Raw genomic sequence first — 18,962 nt, 5'->3', positions numbered from 1 at the left:
GTTAGGTACAGAAGTACATTTCATACCTGTATGATCATTTTTTCTCTTTGTCTATATTGTCAATAAAAAAAGACTCCAGATTACAAATGTGCAAGGGAACCTCCCACCCGCTATTATATTCAAATATATGTGCAAAACTGGTTATATTTACAGATTTGCATAGATATTTATATAGTATACAATAAATGTTTTACCTATTGCTGTATCAATATAGGAAACAAGGATAAAAATATCCTACCCCATAGGGACAGTGTGGAGAATGAGGGATAATGAGAGATAACATTGCTTTGCTTCTCCATGTCATGGTTTTATCTAACTAAATTATGCATGCCTTTAGCTCAACAAGAAATGTTAAGCTTGTGAGCAACAAATGAAAACTTCCTATAGGGCCCTGTTTTACTGTGATCTCAAATATTCAAGAATAAAACAGGCTTCAACTGGCTAGGTGAAATAAAATGTTTACTAAGTGTGATAGAATACATAAAAGACATTAAAGTTACACATGTTACAAATAAATCAAATACTGAGTAAAAGTAGGTAACAATCAATCACCTGGCTTGTAATAACAATGGGGTAAACTCCTGTCCACATGCTTCCAACATGTCTGATGCCCCATGGTAATGCAGAAAGAAAGATAGTCAGACAACACCATCTTACCCGATCAATGCCACCAGTTTACCTGTGAGCACTGTCTCATGCATCAAACTTTTCTAACTTAATGGCCCCTTCTATTTAGGATGTCCAGTGTGAAGTACACATGTCCTGAGTTATGGTATCTAAGCACTCAGGAATGCAGCCTTTACAGAACAACAGGGGTCTTGTATATATTGTACTAAATAACTCACCACATTAAAAGGTAATATAATAATTAAAGGGGAAGAACCAATAAGAATAACAAAAAAAACAAAAACTATGAGAGTATTATGTAGGACTTTGTTAAAAAGGGCCATTCTTATGTATGGACATGGATACATTCACTCACACCTTTAAATTTTCCAGCAACATATGATTCATTTTAACAAAGGTCAGTGCCACCATAGCAGTGCACAGGGGCAGATTGGCCATAGACCCTACAGGGAAATTTCCCAGAGGGCCGATGCCCAGGGGGCCATTCAAGCCCTCTTGATGGCCGCAGGTCAGGTACATAATGATCTGATGCTCAATGGCCACAGGTGCTCTCCTGAACTCCACTGTGATACAGTTGAATACTGTGGTTGGGGTGGCAGTATTTTGTGCTGCCCTGTGGTATTTGGTTCTGTGCTGCATTACAGTATTGCAGGCGCTGCCTACTTCTGTTTTCCCTGCCTACTTGTTTTGTCCCGTCTTCTGTCAATTTGGACCCCCTACAACATGGGGCAACTTTTAGTTTTTTTTCCAGGGCCACTTTAAGTTCCCAATCCACTGCTGGCAGTGCATCCACTTACCCTCTTAACTGGGCTGGTTACATATTGGATGTATGCATTCCTAGATTTTCAAGCAGAAGGAAAATGTGCTGGTTCCTACAGCACTGAACCACCAACGTTTTAGTAATAGTACATTCCCACGGCTTTGAGGCACACAGAGTGAGATCTATGTCAGCGCTAAAGGGGGGTATTTTAAGCATATTATCCTTTTATGTAGTTTTGCTAAATTTTTACCAGTCATGCTCTTGCCATATAATATACTGATTCTGAGGCACCTATTTGTATCTAAGTTTGAAATTAAATCAGTATTCCCATAGGGGTTATATATGGAATATTGATATGATATGTCATAAATATCCAATATTTTCAGGTCCCACCCCCTTCTATCTCAAGAATGGGGCCCATCTTTGAATGGAGAGCATGCTGTGCATGTACAATTTTTTGAATTCCCTGCTGTGGGAAAGTTGGTTATTTTCAGAATTCTCATAGCAGTGAATGGAGAGCATGCTGCACATGTGATTGGTGCACTCCATTAACGGTGGGGCATTATTTTCGATATAGAAGCAGGTTCCAGAGGTGAGACCCGTTCACCCCATCCAGGAACACCAGCCCATCTTGCATATTTCATAAAAAAAAGTTTCTCATTACACCGCGCAACAATGATATTGCTATTGAGGGAAAAACATGTAATTTATACTAAAATGAGCGCGCTGATTCCAAATATGAACTTGGAATTTGCCTGACATGTCTAGATTTTCAGTTATACATGCAAAGCCTATTTAGTTATATTATTAATGCATTATATTGGAAATATTCCAATAGACATGTCCAGACCTGTCTGGACGCACTCAGGCTGATGTCAGCAATAAGTATATAAGGCAAGCTGGACAGATTTTGATAAAGTGATCTGTTATAGTGCTATCAGTTTTGAAACTTAAGATGGATAAACGCAAATGTGTTAACGATCCAGACAATTTATGCTATATATGTGGCAAATACATTACTTATGATCAGCGAAAGAATCTGACAAAGCGAGTGCGTCTTGCTTTGTCAAGGGGAGAAAACAGAACTGGATCGCACGTCCACAATGCTATGCTTTGATCTAATTAAACTCGCTTCTCAGCGCCATATTAAAGTGTACAGCCCCCCATACTACATGCTGTACAAGAGGCATTAGTTTACATTTTGATCAAAAGGCATAAGCCCACTCACCATGCCAAGGTTGCCTCTTTGAGTGTGACCTACTCTGACAAAAAGGCGCAGCACAATGCGGTGACAAAGTGGCACTGCCCTAGTAGGTGGCAGGACCCAGGAGTCAAACAGCAACCCAGCAACCCTGCTGTCTGATAATGCCACCCATGGCACTGGGTCCCACCAACCCACCAGCACAGCTATGTGAACAGTTGTCTAACACAACATGTCCATTGCTATCAGGAACTGCAGGTCAATTACCACATATATGCAGACTTCTACTGAGAAGCGAGTTTAATTAGATCTAAGCATAGCATTGTGGATGTGCAATCCAGTTCTGTTTTTCTCCCTATGATTTGCTTACAAGTATTATTTTGACTGTAAAATTGGAGATCAAGATAAAAGCTGGGCACCTCATGTTTGTTGCACTGTGTGTTACTCTGGGCTTATGCAGTTGTTGAATAGTAAAAGGAAATGAATGGCTTTTGCAGTGCCTATGGTTTGGCGTGAGTAGAAAAATCACCATTTAGACTGTTACTTTTGCATGACTAAAATCGCCGGATATTCAAAGAGAAACAAGTCACAAATTGTGTATCCTCACTGTGAGTCTGCTCTTAAACCAGTACCACACAATGTAGAGAATCCAGTGACTGCCCCTCTCACAGCAGGAACAGCAATTGAAACAGATGTTGATTGTCACAATGTATTTCCTGAACAATTGGAGGGTCAGCCGCACTTGCTGAGCCAATCAGAATTTGATGATCTGGTAAGAGATCTGTCATTATCTAAAGAAAAGTCAGAACTGCTAGCTTCTAGACTTCAGGAATGGAATTTGCTACAATGAACCACCACAACTTCACACTTTTGTCATTGACACACCAAGTTAGCTGCATACTATGCAATGGAAAGCGATGTCTGTTTCTGTACTGATGTAAATGGTCTTATGATGGAGTTAGATGGTACACATGTTCCCGATGAATGGAGGCTATTCATAGACTCTACCAAAACAAGTTTGAAAGCTGTCTTGTTGCACAATGGTAGCGAAAAACCATCTGTTCCATTGGCTCATGCGGTTGGAATGAAAGAGACCCATGCTTCTATGGAGTTAATTTTGAAAAAGATCAAATACTCAGAATATAAATGGAAAATTTTTGCTTACCTGAAAGTGGTAGCAATGCTGCTTGGCCTACAGTTAGGGTACACAAAGCATATGTGTTTCTTGTGCCTATGGAACAGTTGTGATGACAACAATCATTACAAAATGAGACAGTGGCCTCTCAGAATCGAGCACACAGTTGGTCAGTACAATGTACAACAATGTACAACACAAATCACTGGTCGACCCACTTCAAGTTTATCTTCCACCAATTCACAATAAACTTGGTTTAATGAAAAAAAAAATTAATTGCACTTGATCATGATGGAAATGGTTTCCAGTATTTGAAGGAGAAGTTTAGCACACTGGAAACTGATGCTAAAATAAGGGGTCGGAATTTTTATTGGCCCTGAAATCAAAAAACTAATGCATGATGACACATTTGATGATGGCTGTAGATTTTGTGATTTGTACTGCAGTGTAACATACAGTACATAACCAATCTTCAAAGTTATCTGCTGGCAGATGATTTTATCTCGTGAAAAATGTCTCCATTTGCAGTCAAAGAATTTTAAATCTGAAGTATTTCAGCATTCGCCAATGTTATCTTTGTGCCAACAATGGAGAAGTTTTAAACACTTGACAGACTTTATTCAATCTGGATTGTATATTTGGAAGAAAAGCAGTGAAATAAAACAAATTCACCACTTACTGCACAGCAATATATAATATTCATGATTTTCCATAGAAGCTGTAAATTGCCATTTCTATGAGGTCATTATCTGAGCCATAGCCAGGGGCGTAGCTATAGGGGGTGCAGAGGTAGCAGTCGCTACCGGGCCCAGAAGCCTGAGGGGGCCCAAAAAGACTTGTGCCACATAAGAAGACACTGGTATTATAGAAAGTGCATGCTGGTCAGGTTACACCTCTGACTAGAGGGAATGGGTTAGGTCAAGAATTTGGCATGGGGGGGGGGTGTTGGCATTTAAATTTTTGCCTCAGGCAGCACGAAGCCTATGTGCTTCCCTGCCCCTGGCCACTGAAGGAAGGGGGGCCCAAGCTGAACTCTTGCACCAGGGCCCATGAGCCTTTAGCTACGCCCCTGGCCATAGCATAGTTTTGTTAGACAGTAAGTGTAATATGTACTGAACTATGAGTAGATAATTGTAACTGTATGATTCATCTACTTAGCAGAAGAGGATACCCACAGAAGAAATGGAGGAAACTTCCATTGTGCTGTCCATAGACAGATTTCAGATCTGTCCATTGCAGATTTCAGCAGGACCAAACAAACATCTCACATAAAGTATTGACAGGGGATGAATACTTATGTACATTAATATTTTTAGCTTTTTGTCTTAATTATTGTTTGTGTGTCAAAGTAAAATATGTTGTACCTTCACAGTGGTAGACATGTTGTGTAAATCAAATGGTACAACCTCCCTCCCCCTAAAAACCATTTTAATACTCAGGCTGTAATGCAACAAAGCAGGAAATACACCAAGGGGGTGTATACTTTCACAGGGCATTGTATATCAGAGGTTTTGTAAACAGAAATGTTGTAGGTATCAATAATATTTTGTTTTTTTTCTTTGCTTCTGCTGGTTTTTGTAAATCGACAATTTCTCTCTCCTTATATGCTGATGGGACAAACTAGTCCAAAGCAAGAGCTTTATTGTGCGTTAGATGTCTCCTTCTGTGGCTACTCTCTCTGTCATGATCTGAGGATGTAGATCTACTGTGCCAATGACCAGGAATAGTAGGCTCTTGACTCAAGAAGATCAGGGACACCAGAGCGGAATACCAAAGGAGCAAGGCTAGCTCATGGTCAGGAACAGTTTGAGATCAAAGTACTGGGAGGCAACTGTCAGTATACCTATAGGTAGAATAATTATAGCCCAGATACCATGGTGGACTAGCAGGACTTGTGTTGGTCAGGCAAAGAGTGAGAGAGACGAGCAGGTATTTATAGGCAAGCTAATGAGCTAGTTAGCCAGCAGCTGGACAGCAATAGTCAGAGCAAGGAGAAAAAAGTTGTAGCCCCTGCAGTGCTGAACCTGAGACGAGATGTACTAAATTAAGCTTCTATTCAGAGGAAGTGGAGCAGTGGACACAGACGTAAAACTTCCTTTCTCTTCCTTATCCTATATACTGTAACACTTTGCCAAAGGCTGCAGCTAAATCCCCCTCTTCCTGTTTTCTAATTATGATATTACCCTAATTGATCTGCAGACATTATAGTTGTGCTTTCTCTGCATCACTCAAAATGGTTTTAGTGGGTATTTCTGCAAATTAAATATACTGTATAAGAGTAGCAGTGTTTCAGAAAAAAAAGGCCTGTTTTAGATGGTAGACAACCTCTATCTCTCTAAGTGGGACCCCATGTGTTCAGAATATGTATATATTGTATAAACATTTGCTGAAAAATAAAAGCATTGTCCGGTGAGGTCACTTCCTTCAAGGAAATGGACAGTCTCTATAAAATTGTGCCTTATTTTGCTACCTTCTGGTATAGCGCCATTGCTTAATTTTTTCTTTCGATTGAATGCACACTATCATTGTAATGAGACATTTTTGTAATGTAATTAGTATGTACTATAATGATAGTATCATTATATTTTTACAGTCAGAAGGTACTCGGTTACAGAGGGAGCTGCGAGCATATTTGGCTGCTATCAAAGGTAAGCTGGAATCATTGTATGTTTGTAAATGGGATATTCCCTATATCAATTATAACTGATCCTTTTCATGTCTGTTCTCTGTGTAAGTGGTTTGTGTCTAGCCCTGTAGCAATCTGTTTCTGTGTCTATCAATGCATGTATGTCCCATCTGTGTGCATTCTGTCTCTGGTAACGATGTGGAGGGGACGGACTAACGGAGAGGGGTTAAAGGGAGAAGCTTGTAGGAGACTTCAGCAGTAGATGAGGCAGCTTTTTGAGGAATAAAGAGCTCCTGGTGGTACAGTGACTCGGGAATCCCTGAAAGAGATTAGCTTGTCAGACAGCACCATTGAAACCTACGGTATCTCCTAATAGCTGAAACAGACAGGATGCCCTCCCAGCATACATAGATCCAGGTGGGAGTTTCCTCTCCTCAGATATATACCCCTTCTTTAGGCAAAGTCCTGGAAGTGTGTGTAAGTGGTGAAATAAAACAATTATTGAAGCCATCTTGTGTATCCATATTATATTCTTATTATTATATTATATTCCTGTTTATATGTTTACCTTTGTCCACCATTTTATATACAAAATGATTCCACGTTAATGATGAGCAGTTTTATAAATGTACTGCCTTATTTTACACAGGTTCTGAACCTGCATTATACAGTAGAGCTGTATTCAGGGTTCTACTACTTCTGGTTTCGCACAGCCATAATTATAATTATTATTTTAGTCTCTGTTTCTCTTTGATTGTTAGTCTTTGCCCAGCATTCTTGCTCTCTTACTGTCTACTGTTCTGATGTAGAAATTTTTTGATACTACCTGCAACCTTCAAATCTGAGTATTTCTACTGAACCAAATTTGTATTGCTATTGGGTTGTAGAATAATCTAAGTTTGCTTCACCAGAATGGCGGGATAGGGTAGGCCATGGTGTTGTGGTTGTAACATGAACACTTAAATGTATCCATATTATATCCTTGTGAAAGGGACCTTACAGCTAATTTAACAAATTATCAGATGTGAGAAGTGTTAGATTTGTACATATTTATAGTAACTAGAGTTGAGCGAACACCTGGATGTTCGGGTTCGAGAAGTTCGGCCGAACTTCCCGGAAATGTTCGGGTTCGGGATCCGAACCCGATCCGAACTTCGTCCCGAACCCGAACCCCATTGAAGTCAATGGGGACCCGAACTTTTGGGCACTAAAAAGGCTGTAAAACAGCCCAGGAAAGAGCTAGAGGGCTGCAAAAGGCAGCAACATGTAGGTAAATCCCCTGCAAACAAATGTGGATGAGGAAATGAATTAAAATAAAAATTAAAAAAATAAAAATGAACCAATATCAATTGGACAGAGGTCCCATAGCAGAGAATCTGGCTTCACGTCAGCAGAGAATCAGTCTCTTCATGCCATAGCAAAGAATCTAGCTTCATGTCAGCAGAGAATCAGTCTCTTCATGCCATAGCAGAGAATCTGGCTTCATGTCAGCGCAGAATCAGTCTTCATGTCATAGCAGAGAATCAGGCATCACGTCACCCACCACTGGAACAGGCCACTGTCACACATTTAGGCCCCGGCACCCAGACAGAGGAGAGCGGTCCCGTAACAGAGAATCTGGCCTTATGTCAGCGCAGAATCTGTCTTCATGTCATAGCAGAGAATCAAGCTTCACGTCACCCACCACTGGAACAGGCCACTGTCACACATTTAGGCCCCGGCACCCAGACAGAGAAGAGAGGTCCTGTAACAGAGAATCTGGCCTTATGTCAGCACAGAATCTGTCTTCATGTCATAGCAGAGAATCAGGCATCACGTCACCCACCACTGGAACAGGCCACTGTCACACATTTAGGCCCAGGCACCCAGGCAGAGGAGAGAGGTCCCGTAACAGAGAATCTGGCCTTATGTCAGCACAGAATCTGTCTTAATGTCATAGCAGAGAATCAGGCTTCACGTCACCCACCACTGGAACAGGCCACTGTCACACATTTAGGCCCCGGCACCCAGACAGAGGAGAGAGGTCCTGTAATAGAGAATCTGGCCTTATGTCAGCACAGAATCTGTCTTCATGTCATAGCAGAGAATCAGGCATCACGTCACCCACCACTGGAACAGGCCACTGTCACACATTTAGGCCCAGGCACCCAGGCAGAGGAGAGAGGTCCCGTAACAGAGAATCTGGCCTTATGTCAGCACAGAATCTGTCTTAATGTCATAGCAGAGAATCAGGCTTCACGTCACCCACCACTGGAACAGGCCACTGTCACACATTTAGGCCCCGGCACCCAGACAGAGGAGAGCGGTCCCGTAACAGAGAATCTGGCCTTATGTCAGCGCAGAATCTGTCTTCATGTCATAGCAGAGAATCAGGCTTCACGTCAGCCACCACTGGAACAGGCCACTGTCACACATTTAGGCCCAGGCACCCAGGCAGAGGAGAGAGGTCCCGTAACAGAGAATCTGGCCTTATGTCAGCGCAGAATTTGTTTTCATGTCATAGCAGAGAATCAGGCTTCACGTCACCCACCACTGGAACAGGCCACTGTCACACATTTAGGCCCAGGCACCCAGGCAGAGGAGAGAGGTCCCGTAACAGAGAATCTGGCCTTATGTCAGCACAGAATCTGTCTTCATGTCATAGCAGAGAATCAGGCTTCACGTCAGCCACCACTGGAACAGGCCACTGTCACACATTTAGGCCCCGGCACCCAGACAGAGGAGAGAGGTCCCGTAACAGAGAATCTGGCCTTATGTCAGCGCAGAATCTGTATTCATGTCATAGCAGAGAATCAGGCTTCACGTCACCCACCACTGGAACAGGCCACTGTCACACATTTAGGCCCCGGCACCCAGACAGAGGAGAGCGGTCCCGTAACAGAGAATCTGGCCTTATGTCAGCGCAGAATCTGTCTTCATGTCATAGCAGAGAATCAGGCTTCACGTCAGCCACCACTGGAATAGGCCACTGTCACACATTTAGTCCCAGGCACCCAGGCAGAGGAGAGAGGTCCCGTAACAGAGAATCTGGCCTTATGTCAGCGCAGAATCTGTATTCATGTCATAGCAGAGAATCAGGCTTCACGTCACCCACCACTGGAACAGGCCACTGTCACACATTTAGGCCCCGGCACCCAGACAGAGGAGAGAGGTCCCGTAACAGAGAATCTGGCCTTATGTCAGCGCAGAATCTGTATTCATGTCATAGCAGAGAATCAGGCTTCACGTCACCCACCACTGGAACAGGCCACTGTCACACATTTAGGCCCCGGCACCCAGACAGAGGAGAGCGGTCCCGTAACAGAGAATCTGGCCTTATGTCAGCGCAGAATCTGTCTTCATGTCATAGCAGAGAATCAGGCTTCACGTCAGCCACCACTGGAACAGGCCACTGTCACACATTTAGGCCCAGGCACCCAGGCAGAGGAGAGAGGTCCCGTAACAGAGAATCTGGCCTTATGTCAGCGCAGAATCTGTATTCATGTCATAGCAGAGAATCAGGCTTCACATCACCCACCACTGGAACAGGTCACTGTCACACATTTAGGCCCCGGCACCCAGACAGAGGAGAGGTTCATTCAACTTTGGGTTGCCCCACAATATAATGGTAAAATGAAATTAAAAATAGTATTGAATGAGGAAGTGCCCTGGAGTAGAATAATATATTGTTAAGGGGAGGTAGTTAATATCTAATCTGCACAAGGGATGGACAGGTCCTGTGGGATCCATGCCTGGTTCATTTTTATGAACGTCAGCTTGTCCACATTGGCTGTAGACAGGAGGCTGCGTTTGTCTGTAATGACGCCCCCCTGCCGTGCTGAATACACGTTCAGACAAAACGCTGGCCGCCGGGCAGGCCAGCACCTCCAAGGCATAAAAGGCTAGCTCTGGCCACGTGGACAATTTGGAGACCCAGAAGTTGAATGGGGCCGAACCATCAGTCAGTACGTGGAGGGGTGTGCACAGGTACTGTTCCACCATGTTAGTGAAATGTTGCCTCCTGCTAACACGTTCCGTATCAGGAGGTGGTGCAGTTAGCTGTGGCGTGGTGACAAAACTTTTCCACATCTCTGCCATGCTAACCCTGCCCTCAGAGGAGCTGGCCGTGACACAGCTGCGTTGGCGACCTCTTGCTCCTCCTCTGCCTTCGCCTTGGGCTTCCACTGGTTCCCCTGTGACATTTGGGAATGCTCTCAGTAGCGCGTCTACCAACGTGCGCTTGTACTCGCGCATCTTCCTATCACGCTCCAGTGTAGGAAGTAAGGTGGGCACATTGTCTTTGTACCGGGGATCCAGCAGGGTGGCAACCCAGTAGTCTGCACACGTTAAAATGTGGGCAACTCTGCTGTCGTTGCGCAGGCACTGCAGCATGTAGTCGCTCATGTGTGCCAGGCTGCCCAGGGGTAAGGACAAGCTGTCCTCTGTGGGAGGCGTATCGTCATCGTCCTGTGTTTCCCCCCAGCCACGCACCAGTGATGGGCCCGAGCTGCTTTGGGTGCCACCCCGCTGTGAACATGCTTCATCCTCATCCTCCTCCACCTCCTCCTCCACCTCCTCCTCATCCTCGTCCTCCTCGTCCTCCAGTAGTGGGCCCTGTCTGGCCACATTTGTACCTGGCCTCTGGTGTTGCAAAAAACCTCCCTCTGAGTCACTTTGAAGAGACTGGCCTGAAAGTGCTAAAAATGACCCCTCTTCCTCCTCTTCCTCCTGGGCCACCTCCTCTTCCATCATCGCCCTAAGTGTTTTCTCAAGGAGACATAGAAGTGGTATTGTAACGCTGATAACGGCGTCATCGCCACTGGCCATGTTGGTGGAGTACTCGAAACAGCGCAACAGGGCACACAGGTCTCGCATGGAGGCCCAGTCATTGGTGGTGAAGTGGGTCTCATCCGCAGTGCGACTGACCCGTGCGTGCTGCAGCTGAAACTCCACTATGGCCTGCTGCTGCTCGCACAGTCTGTCCAGCATATGCAAGGTGGAGTTCCACCTGGTGGGCACGTCGCATATGAGGCGGTGAGCGGGAAGGCCGAAGTTACGCTGTAGCGCAGACAGGCGAGCAGCGGCAGGGTGTGAACGCCGGAAGCGCGAACAGACGGCCCGCACTTTATGCAGCAGCTCTGACATGTCGGGGTAGTTGCGAATGAACTTCTGCACCACCAAATTCAGCACATGCGCCAGGCAAGGGATGTGCGTCAAACCGGCTAGTCCCAGAGCTGCAACGAGATTTCTCCCATTATCGCACACCACCAGGCCGGGCTTGAGGCTCACCGGCAGCAACCACTCGTCGGTCTGTTGTTCTATACCCCCCCACAACTCCTGTGCGGTATGGGGCCTGTCCCCCAAACATATGAGTTTCAGAATGGCCTGCTGACGTTTACCCCGTGCTGTGCTGAAGTTGGTGGTGAAGGTGTGTGGCTGACTGGATGAGCAGGTGGAAGAAGAGGAGGAGGAAGCTGAGTAGGAGGAGGAGGAGACAGGAGGCAAAGAATGTTGCCCTGCGATCCTTGGCGGCGGAAGGACGTGCGCCAAATAGCTCTCCGCCTGGGGCCCAGCCGCCACTACATTTACCCAGTGTGCAGTTAGGGAGATATAGCGTCCCTGGCCGTGCTTACTGGTCCACGTATCTGTGGTTAGGTGGACCTTGCCACAGATGGCGTTGCGCAGTGCACACTTGATTTTATCGGACACTTGTTTGTGCAGGGAAGGCACGGCTCTCTTGGAGAAGTAGTGGCGGCTGGGAACAACATACTGTGGAACAGCAAGTGACATGAGCTGTTTGAAGCTGTGTGTGTCCACCAGCCTAAATGACAGCATTTCATAGGCCAGTAGTTTAGAAATGCTGGCATTCAGGGCCAGGGATCGAGGGTGGCTAGGTGAGAATTTACGCTTTCTCTCAAATGTTTGTGAGATGGAGAGCTGAACGCTGCCGTGTGACATGGTTGAGATGCTTGGTGACGCAGGTGGTGGTGTTGGTGGTACATCCCATGTTTGCTGGGCGGCAGGTGCCAACGTTCCTCCAGAGGCGGAGGAAGAGGCGGCGGCAGCAGCAGCAGAAGAGGCCGAGGCGGCAGCAGCAGAAGAGGTAGCAGGGGGAGCCTGAGTGACTTCCTTGTTTTTAAGGTGTTTACTCCACTGCAGTTCATGCTTTGCATGCAGGTGCCTGGTCATGCAGGTTGTGCTAAGGTTCAGAACGTTAATGCCTCGCTTCAGGCTCTGATGGCACAGCGTGCAAACCACTCGGGTCTTGTCGTCAGCACATTGTTTGAAGAAGTGCCATGCCAGGGAACTCCTTGAAGCTGCCTTTGGGGTGCTCGGTCCCAGATGGCGGCGGTCAGTAGCAGGCGGAGTCTCTTGGTGGCGGGTGTTCTGATTTTGCCCACTGCTCCCTCTTTTGCTACGCTGTTGGCTCGGTCTCACCACTGCCTCTTCCTCCGAACTGTGAAAGTCAGTGGCACGACCTTCATTCCATGTGGGGTCTAGGACCTCATCGTCCCCTGCATCGTCTTCCACCCAGTCTTGACCCCTGACCTCCTGTTCAGTCTGCACACTGCAGAAAGACGCAGCAGTTGGCACCTGTGTTTCGTCATCATCAGAGACGTGCTGAGGTGGTATTCCCATGTCCTCATCATCAGGAAACATAAGTGGTTGTGCGTTAGTGCATTCTATCTCTTCCACCCCTGGTGAAGGGCTAGGTGGATGCCCTTGGAAAACCCTGGCAGCAGAGTCTTCAAACAGCATAAGAGACTGCTGCATAACTTGAGGCTCAGACAGTTTCCCTGATATGCATGGGGGTGATGTGACAGACTGATGGGCTTGGTTTTCATGCGCCATCTGTGCGCTTTCTGCAGAAGACTGGGTGGGAGATAATGTGAACGTGCTGGATGCACTGTCGGCCACCCAATTGACTAATGCCTGTACCTGCTCAGGCCTTACCATCCTTAGAACGGCATTGGGCCCCACCAAATATCCCTGTAAATTCTGGCGGCTACTGGGACCTGAGGTAGTTGGTTCACTAGGACGTGTGGCTGTGGCAGAACGGCCACGTCCTCTCCCAGCACCAGAGGGTCCACTAACACCACCACGACCATGTCCACGTCCTCGTCCCTTATTAGATGTTTTCCTCATTGTTCCCGTTCACCACAATTTTGGGAATGGCAAATTTGGGAATGCTTTTTCAACCCAGAACAAAAAGTCTGCTTTGACGGTCACTACAAATAACTTGACCAGCTAAAACTGTGCAGATTTGGTTGAATAGAGATGTGAGACCTGTTTTTTTTTGCGCTGTGTGACAGTTATAGGTTTGATCACAGAATGACACTTCTATCAGCACGCTAGCGTGTGTCTTAGGTTTTTCTGAATGATACTATCAATAACTTCAATGGAAGATTTTCTTTTTGGGATAGATTTCAAGTAGGCCTGAAATACCACAAACTAGTTATTTTCAGAATGGCAAATTTAGGAATGCTTTTTCAACCCAGAACAAAAAGTCTGCTTTGACGGTCACTACAAATAACTTGACCAGCTAAAACTGTGCAGATTTGGTTGAATAGAGATGTGAGACCTGTTTTTTAGGCGCTGGGTGACAGTTATAGGTTTAATCACAGAATGACACTTCTATCAGCACGCTAGCGTGTGTCTTTGATTTTTCTGAATGATACTATCAATAACTTCAATGGAAGATTTTCTTTTTGGGATAGATTTCAAGTAGGCCTGAAATACCACAAACTAGTTATTTTCAGAATGGCAAATTTGGGAATGCTTTTTCAACCCAGAACAAAAAGTCTGCTTTGACGGTCACTACAAATAACTTGACCAGCTAAAACTGTGCAGATTTGGTTGAATAGAAATGTCAGGTCTATTTTTTAGGCGCTGGGTGACAGGCTCAACTTGCCCCTGATGTAATATATGGCCAAAAAATAACCAGACTGTTGATGGTTAAATGCACTTCGGTGACACAGGCTCAGCCTGCAGCTGATGTAGTATATGGCCAAAAAATAATCAGACTGTTGATGGTTAAATGCACTTGGGTGAAACAGGCTCAGCCTGCCGCTGATGTAGTATATGGCCAAAAAATAACCAGACTGTTGATGGTTAAATGCACTTCGGTGACACAGGCTCAGCCTGCAGCTGATGTAGGATATAGCACAAAATAACCACACTATCGATGGTTAAATACACTTGGTGATAGCTTGTGCTGGCGCACCACAAGTCACAAAATGGCCGCCGATCACCCCAGAAAAAAAGTGATCTAAAAACGCTCTGGGCAGCCTCAAAAAATTGAGCAAGTCAATAATAGCACTTCAATGATCCACAGCTGCAGATCGATCACAGAATGAAGTCTTTTGGAGGAGTTAATCTGCCTAATCTCGCCCTAACGTCGCAGCTGCAACCTCTCCCTATACTGATCATAGCAGAGTGACGTGCGGCGCTACGTGACTCCAGCTTAAATAGAGGCTGGGTCACATGGTGCACTGGCCAATCACAGCCATGCCAATAGTAGGCAAGGCTGTGATGGCCTCTTGGGGCAAGTAGTATGACGCTTGTTGATTGGCTGCTTTGCAGCCTTTCAAAAAGCGCCAAGAAAGCGCCGAACACCGAACCCGAACCCGGACTTTTACGAAAATGTTCAGGTTCGGGTCCGTGTCACGGACACCCCAAAATTCGGTACGAACCCGAACTATACAGTTCGGGTTCGCTCATCCCTAATAGTAACCATAACATGTTCGTTCACTGACAGCAAACAAATATCTTGGAACTGGTGAGGAATAGAAACACAGTATATTAGAAAGTGGATCAACTTTTGTATGATACAGTGATGATTTTTTATCAAACAAAACTGCCTAAAATAATAGTGGAGACAAGGCAGTACAACTCCTACTGTTGAGGATGCTGGGTACATGTTCAAGGGAACAACTGAACACTTTCCGTCCAAGCATTAATATATAAATCCAAGACAGAACAGCTCTTCAAAGTGTTGAGTTAGTTTTCACAAAGTGAGATTTAAACAATTATGAAATGGAGATCTCGGCTCTGAAGCCGACAAAGTTGAGAATGCAGCATTTCATATTATAGGCTGTAACTTAGGACAAGAATACAATGTAATACAATGTATTTAAAAATATCCTGGTATCAATTATTTTCTTATATAAAATGGTTTTCCCAATTCAACATACTGTATGCCTTAGAGTGAAGTTTACCTAGTCAATGCAATGTTAACGTCAAATCAGCATTGTATCCAGATCTTTAAGATAAAAAGTTGTGGCAGAAAGTTTTTTTCTGATTACGGTATTATGTTGTACATTGTTGTTTTCCTATTATTGGCCATTTGGAGGAATAGAAGAGTATTTTGAAGTGTCTTTTAACTAAACATTATATTGGAACTGAGCATGATGTCAATTGCAATTAAAAACTCATTTCTTTCACCATTTCAAAGTCATTCTCACAGTGCTGCATTCCTTCTTTTTAACAGATGGCATACTTACCCCTTATCCAAACTATGATGAAAGTAACTCATGTAAATCATCTCTTTTGAAATAGAAAATGAGATGAAAACCATCCTGTGAATTAAATTTCTTTTCATGGATCTTAGTCTCTCTAAGCCTAATAAATTGTATCAGCTGCCAAATGTCAATTCTACATTCTGTCATGATTTAAATATTTTATGAGCCAGGACATCACACCTGTCAACTGACCCTGGGTTATTTTACAAGCATTGCCTCCTGCTTGTGCATACCTGTCAGTAGTTGGTCAGTTCAAGTCAGGATATTGACATGTTGCCTACAGTAGGTACAGCAGAAATATCTATTTTTGCAAAATGTTCCATCCTGTTGCTGCTTTTTTTATTTTAAAGTAGTAGTCTTAAAGAACGACCTCACCCACAAATCATAGGAAAATCAATAGTAAATACTGAAGAAAACAGGCAAATTGACCATAGATTACCTCCGATATGATGTTTGGAATTGTTTTGAAATTACAAAACTGCAGCACTTGTTAGGGCATAATCAAGAAAATAGTATATCCCATGGTATAATTCTCCCACATAAATTTACTCAAAAATAGTGAAGCTAAACCTACAAAAGTGTTTACCACTAATGGATGAAAAACATTTGGAAGCATGAGCAATTAGTGATCCAACTAAGGGAATGGATTTCCATTGATAGGATTGTATAGGATTAATTCTACAAATAGAAGTTTGGGGATTGCAAGGAGCAGACTCAATTTTTGTTCCTGAGTATATAATATGTGAATGCAAATAGTAACAATAAGTTAATGGTAGACATTTATATTCAGTATTAATCATAATTGGTACTACAGCTTTTTTATGAAATTAAAGGTCCTATTAAAAGAAAATAGTATCTGGTTTTCCCCTCACTACGCCAAAAACATTCCTATAGAATTCTCCTCTTTGAAGTTGATTTAAATTTCTCTATTCTTTGACGCATATTTAAGTTTCTTGCCTTATGACAAGATTACATTTTTCACTCAGAAGCAGAATTAATCTAGCCAGGCATGTTCCAGCACACAACTTCTCCTTAGAAAAGATCCTACTACTGCCACCTTCCATGCAAGACTGGACTCCAGAACACACATTGTAGCCTTAATGAGTAATTCCTCCTCCATGCTTTTTTGAATCCATATTAAGCAACTGTTTGCTTTTTACTTTTTTAAATGAAGGGGTAAAATTGTAATTTTTTTTAGAGTCCATGTTTATTTTAGATGATAAACTAAATATCCAGAACCCTCCTGGATCTCACATCTTCTGGTCCCTCACAACGTAAGCAAATGGATTGCAAATTGTTGTTGTTTTTTAATAGGAATGCAAGAAGCGTCTTTGAAGCTTACGGAATCACTTCATGAAGTATATGAACCTGAATGGTATGGAAGAGATGACGTTAAAATAGTAGGAGAGGTAAGGATACAGTACAATTTTTTTTATGCATGCTAAATTAACATATCACTGACATGCAAGATAGATTTGCGTAGGGGAACCAAATAAAGCTATCACTGTACAAACAAACCCCTAAAAATTTACTTTTATTGATCTACAGATAAAATAATGAACCCAAAGCTTCTATCTAATAAAGGTAGGTATGATGAACTATATCCGATGTGTGTACTGAAGATGCAGTATCAGTACAATAAAAAATATACCATTACAGCAGCGGAAGGGCAACCAGCCTCACATCTGTATATCTGATAAGTCCTATAGATATATACACAATAACCAGCAGTTGTTTAATAAAGACTCACGGTTACTTGTATACAGATGATCTCATGGTTTTGAGGGACTCACGGTTACCCATCACCAGGTTGTCTGTGGGTCTGCAGCCAGGAACATGGGGTAGGGAAGATCTTCTTTCCCTAGGTTGTTCCTGACGGCTATCTCTGCCTGCAAGCAGAGCACCCGCCCCGAAAGGGGCGACCCCACTTCTCGGTGGCTAAACCCTCAGACACCCTAGATGTCCCTGCTGAGTGAAAAGTCTTCCCGACGCGTTTCCCCAAGTGGAGATATCCAAATGGTTCATCAGGGGACAGCGTTTGGGGTTTATAGAGAGGGACAAACTGTATTAATCAAGACCCTGGTTTAGTCACACCATAGATAGGGTGATCCAAGGTGTCCCCATATAGTGGTGTACAATCAATTGGCCATTTGCTTTGGCCATGGTATAAAGGCAAGATTTTTGTCTGTACACTGACTTGATGCCCTGATACTTTTTATATATAGTCAAAACACTGTTGTTTAAAACATACAGCATACAGGCTACAGGAAGCACGAAAAGGAGATCTGTTCATTAAGACCCATTGTATTCACGGTTTTTAACCGATTAATCCACTAGGCCTCTTTACGAAGTATCATTTTAACCCAATCATCGCCTCTAAGGAATCTTCATACCACCTCAATGACATGAAACCATAGGGCACTGACATCACCTGAATGGTATTCCAGGACGTGCCTAGCCACCGGTTTATCTCTCTGAGACAAACATGATGAGAATCATTGGTACTTATGATGTCCAGAATCAGAAAGTTATGGGGATCTTAAGGAGATTTTGGGGTATCTTATTATCTGACTCAGATTTAAAGGAGTTCTTGCCCCCAAGACCAATGATAACATATAGAAGAGGCAGATCACTTAGGGACAGGTTAATTCATAGCCGCTATAAAGCACCACCCCAGAGTGATAGTTGGCTCAGTCGAAAAATCTGTGGGACTTTTGGATGTGGAAATGACTGTATTTGTTGTCCATTCATCTTGAAGTCTAAAGATTTCTGCAGCGTCTCTACTGGAACAAGTTATATTATGAGAGACTTTGCCAACTGCAAGACTGAGAGAGTTGTCTACCTATGTACCTGCCCCTGCCCACCTAACTATGTGGGTAAAACAAAAAGGGAACTGAGAAGACGGGTGGGAGACCATATTGGAGATGTAAAACATCGGAGAGATAAACCGGTGGCTAGGCACGTCCTGGAATACCATTCAGGTGATGTCAGTGCCCTACGGTTTCAGGTCATTGAGGTGGTACGAAGACCCCCAGAGGCAGTGATTGAGATAAAATGATACTTCATAAAGAGGCCCAGTGGATTCATTGGTTAAAAAAACGTGAATCCAATGG

At 44.0% G+C, this 18,962-nt stretch overlaps 1 protein-coding gene across 1 annotated transcript in view; it reads left to right on the top strand.

Moving 5' to 3' along the window:
* The window catches only part of AMPH (amphiphysin), a 316,380-nt gene that overhangs the window by 106,767 nt on the left and 190,651 nt on the right, over positions 1-18,962 (top strand). The window contains exons 3-4 of the mRNA XM_040433933.1: positions 6,317-6,371; positions 17,164-17,258. Coding sequence (XP_040289867.1) covers positions 6,317-6,371; positions 17,164-17,258 — 150 coding nt within the window. The remainder of the gene's footprint in view (positions 1-6,316; positions 6,372-17,163; positions 17,259-18,962) is intronic.

Source organism: Bufo bufo, chromosome 5 (genome assembly GCF_905171765.1).
Source record: "Bufo bufo chromosome 5, aBufBuf1.1, whole genome shotgun sequence".
NCBI classification, from domain to species: Eukaryota; Metazoa; Chordata; class Amphibia; order Anura; family Bufonidae; genus Bufo; species Bufo bufo.
Note: the sequence above shows the minus strand (reverse complement) of the source record. Positions and strands in the feature narration are given on the sequence as shown.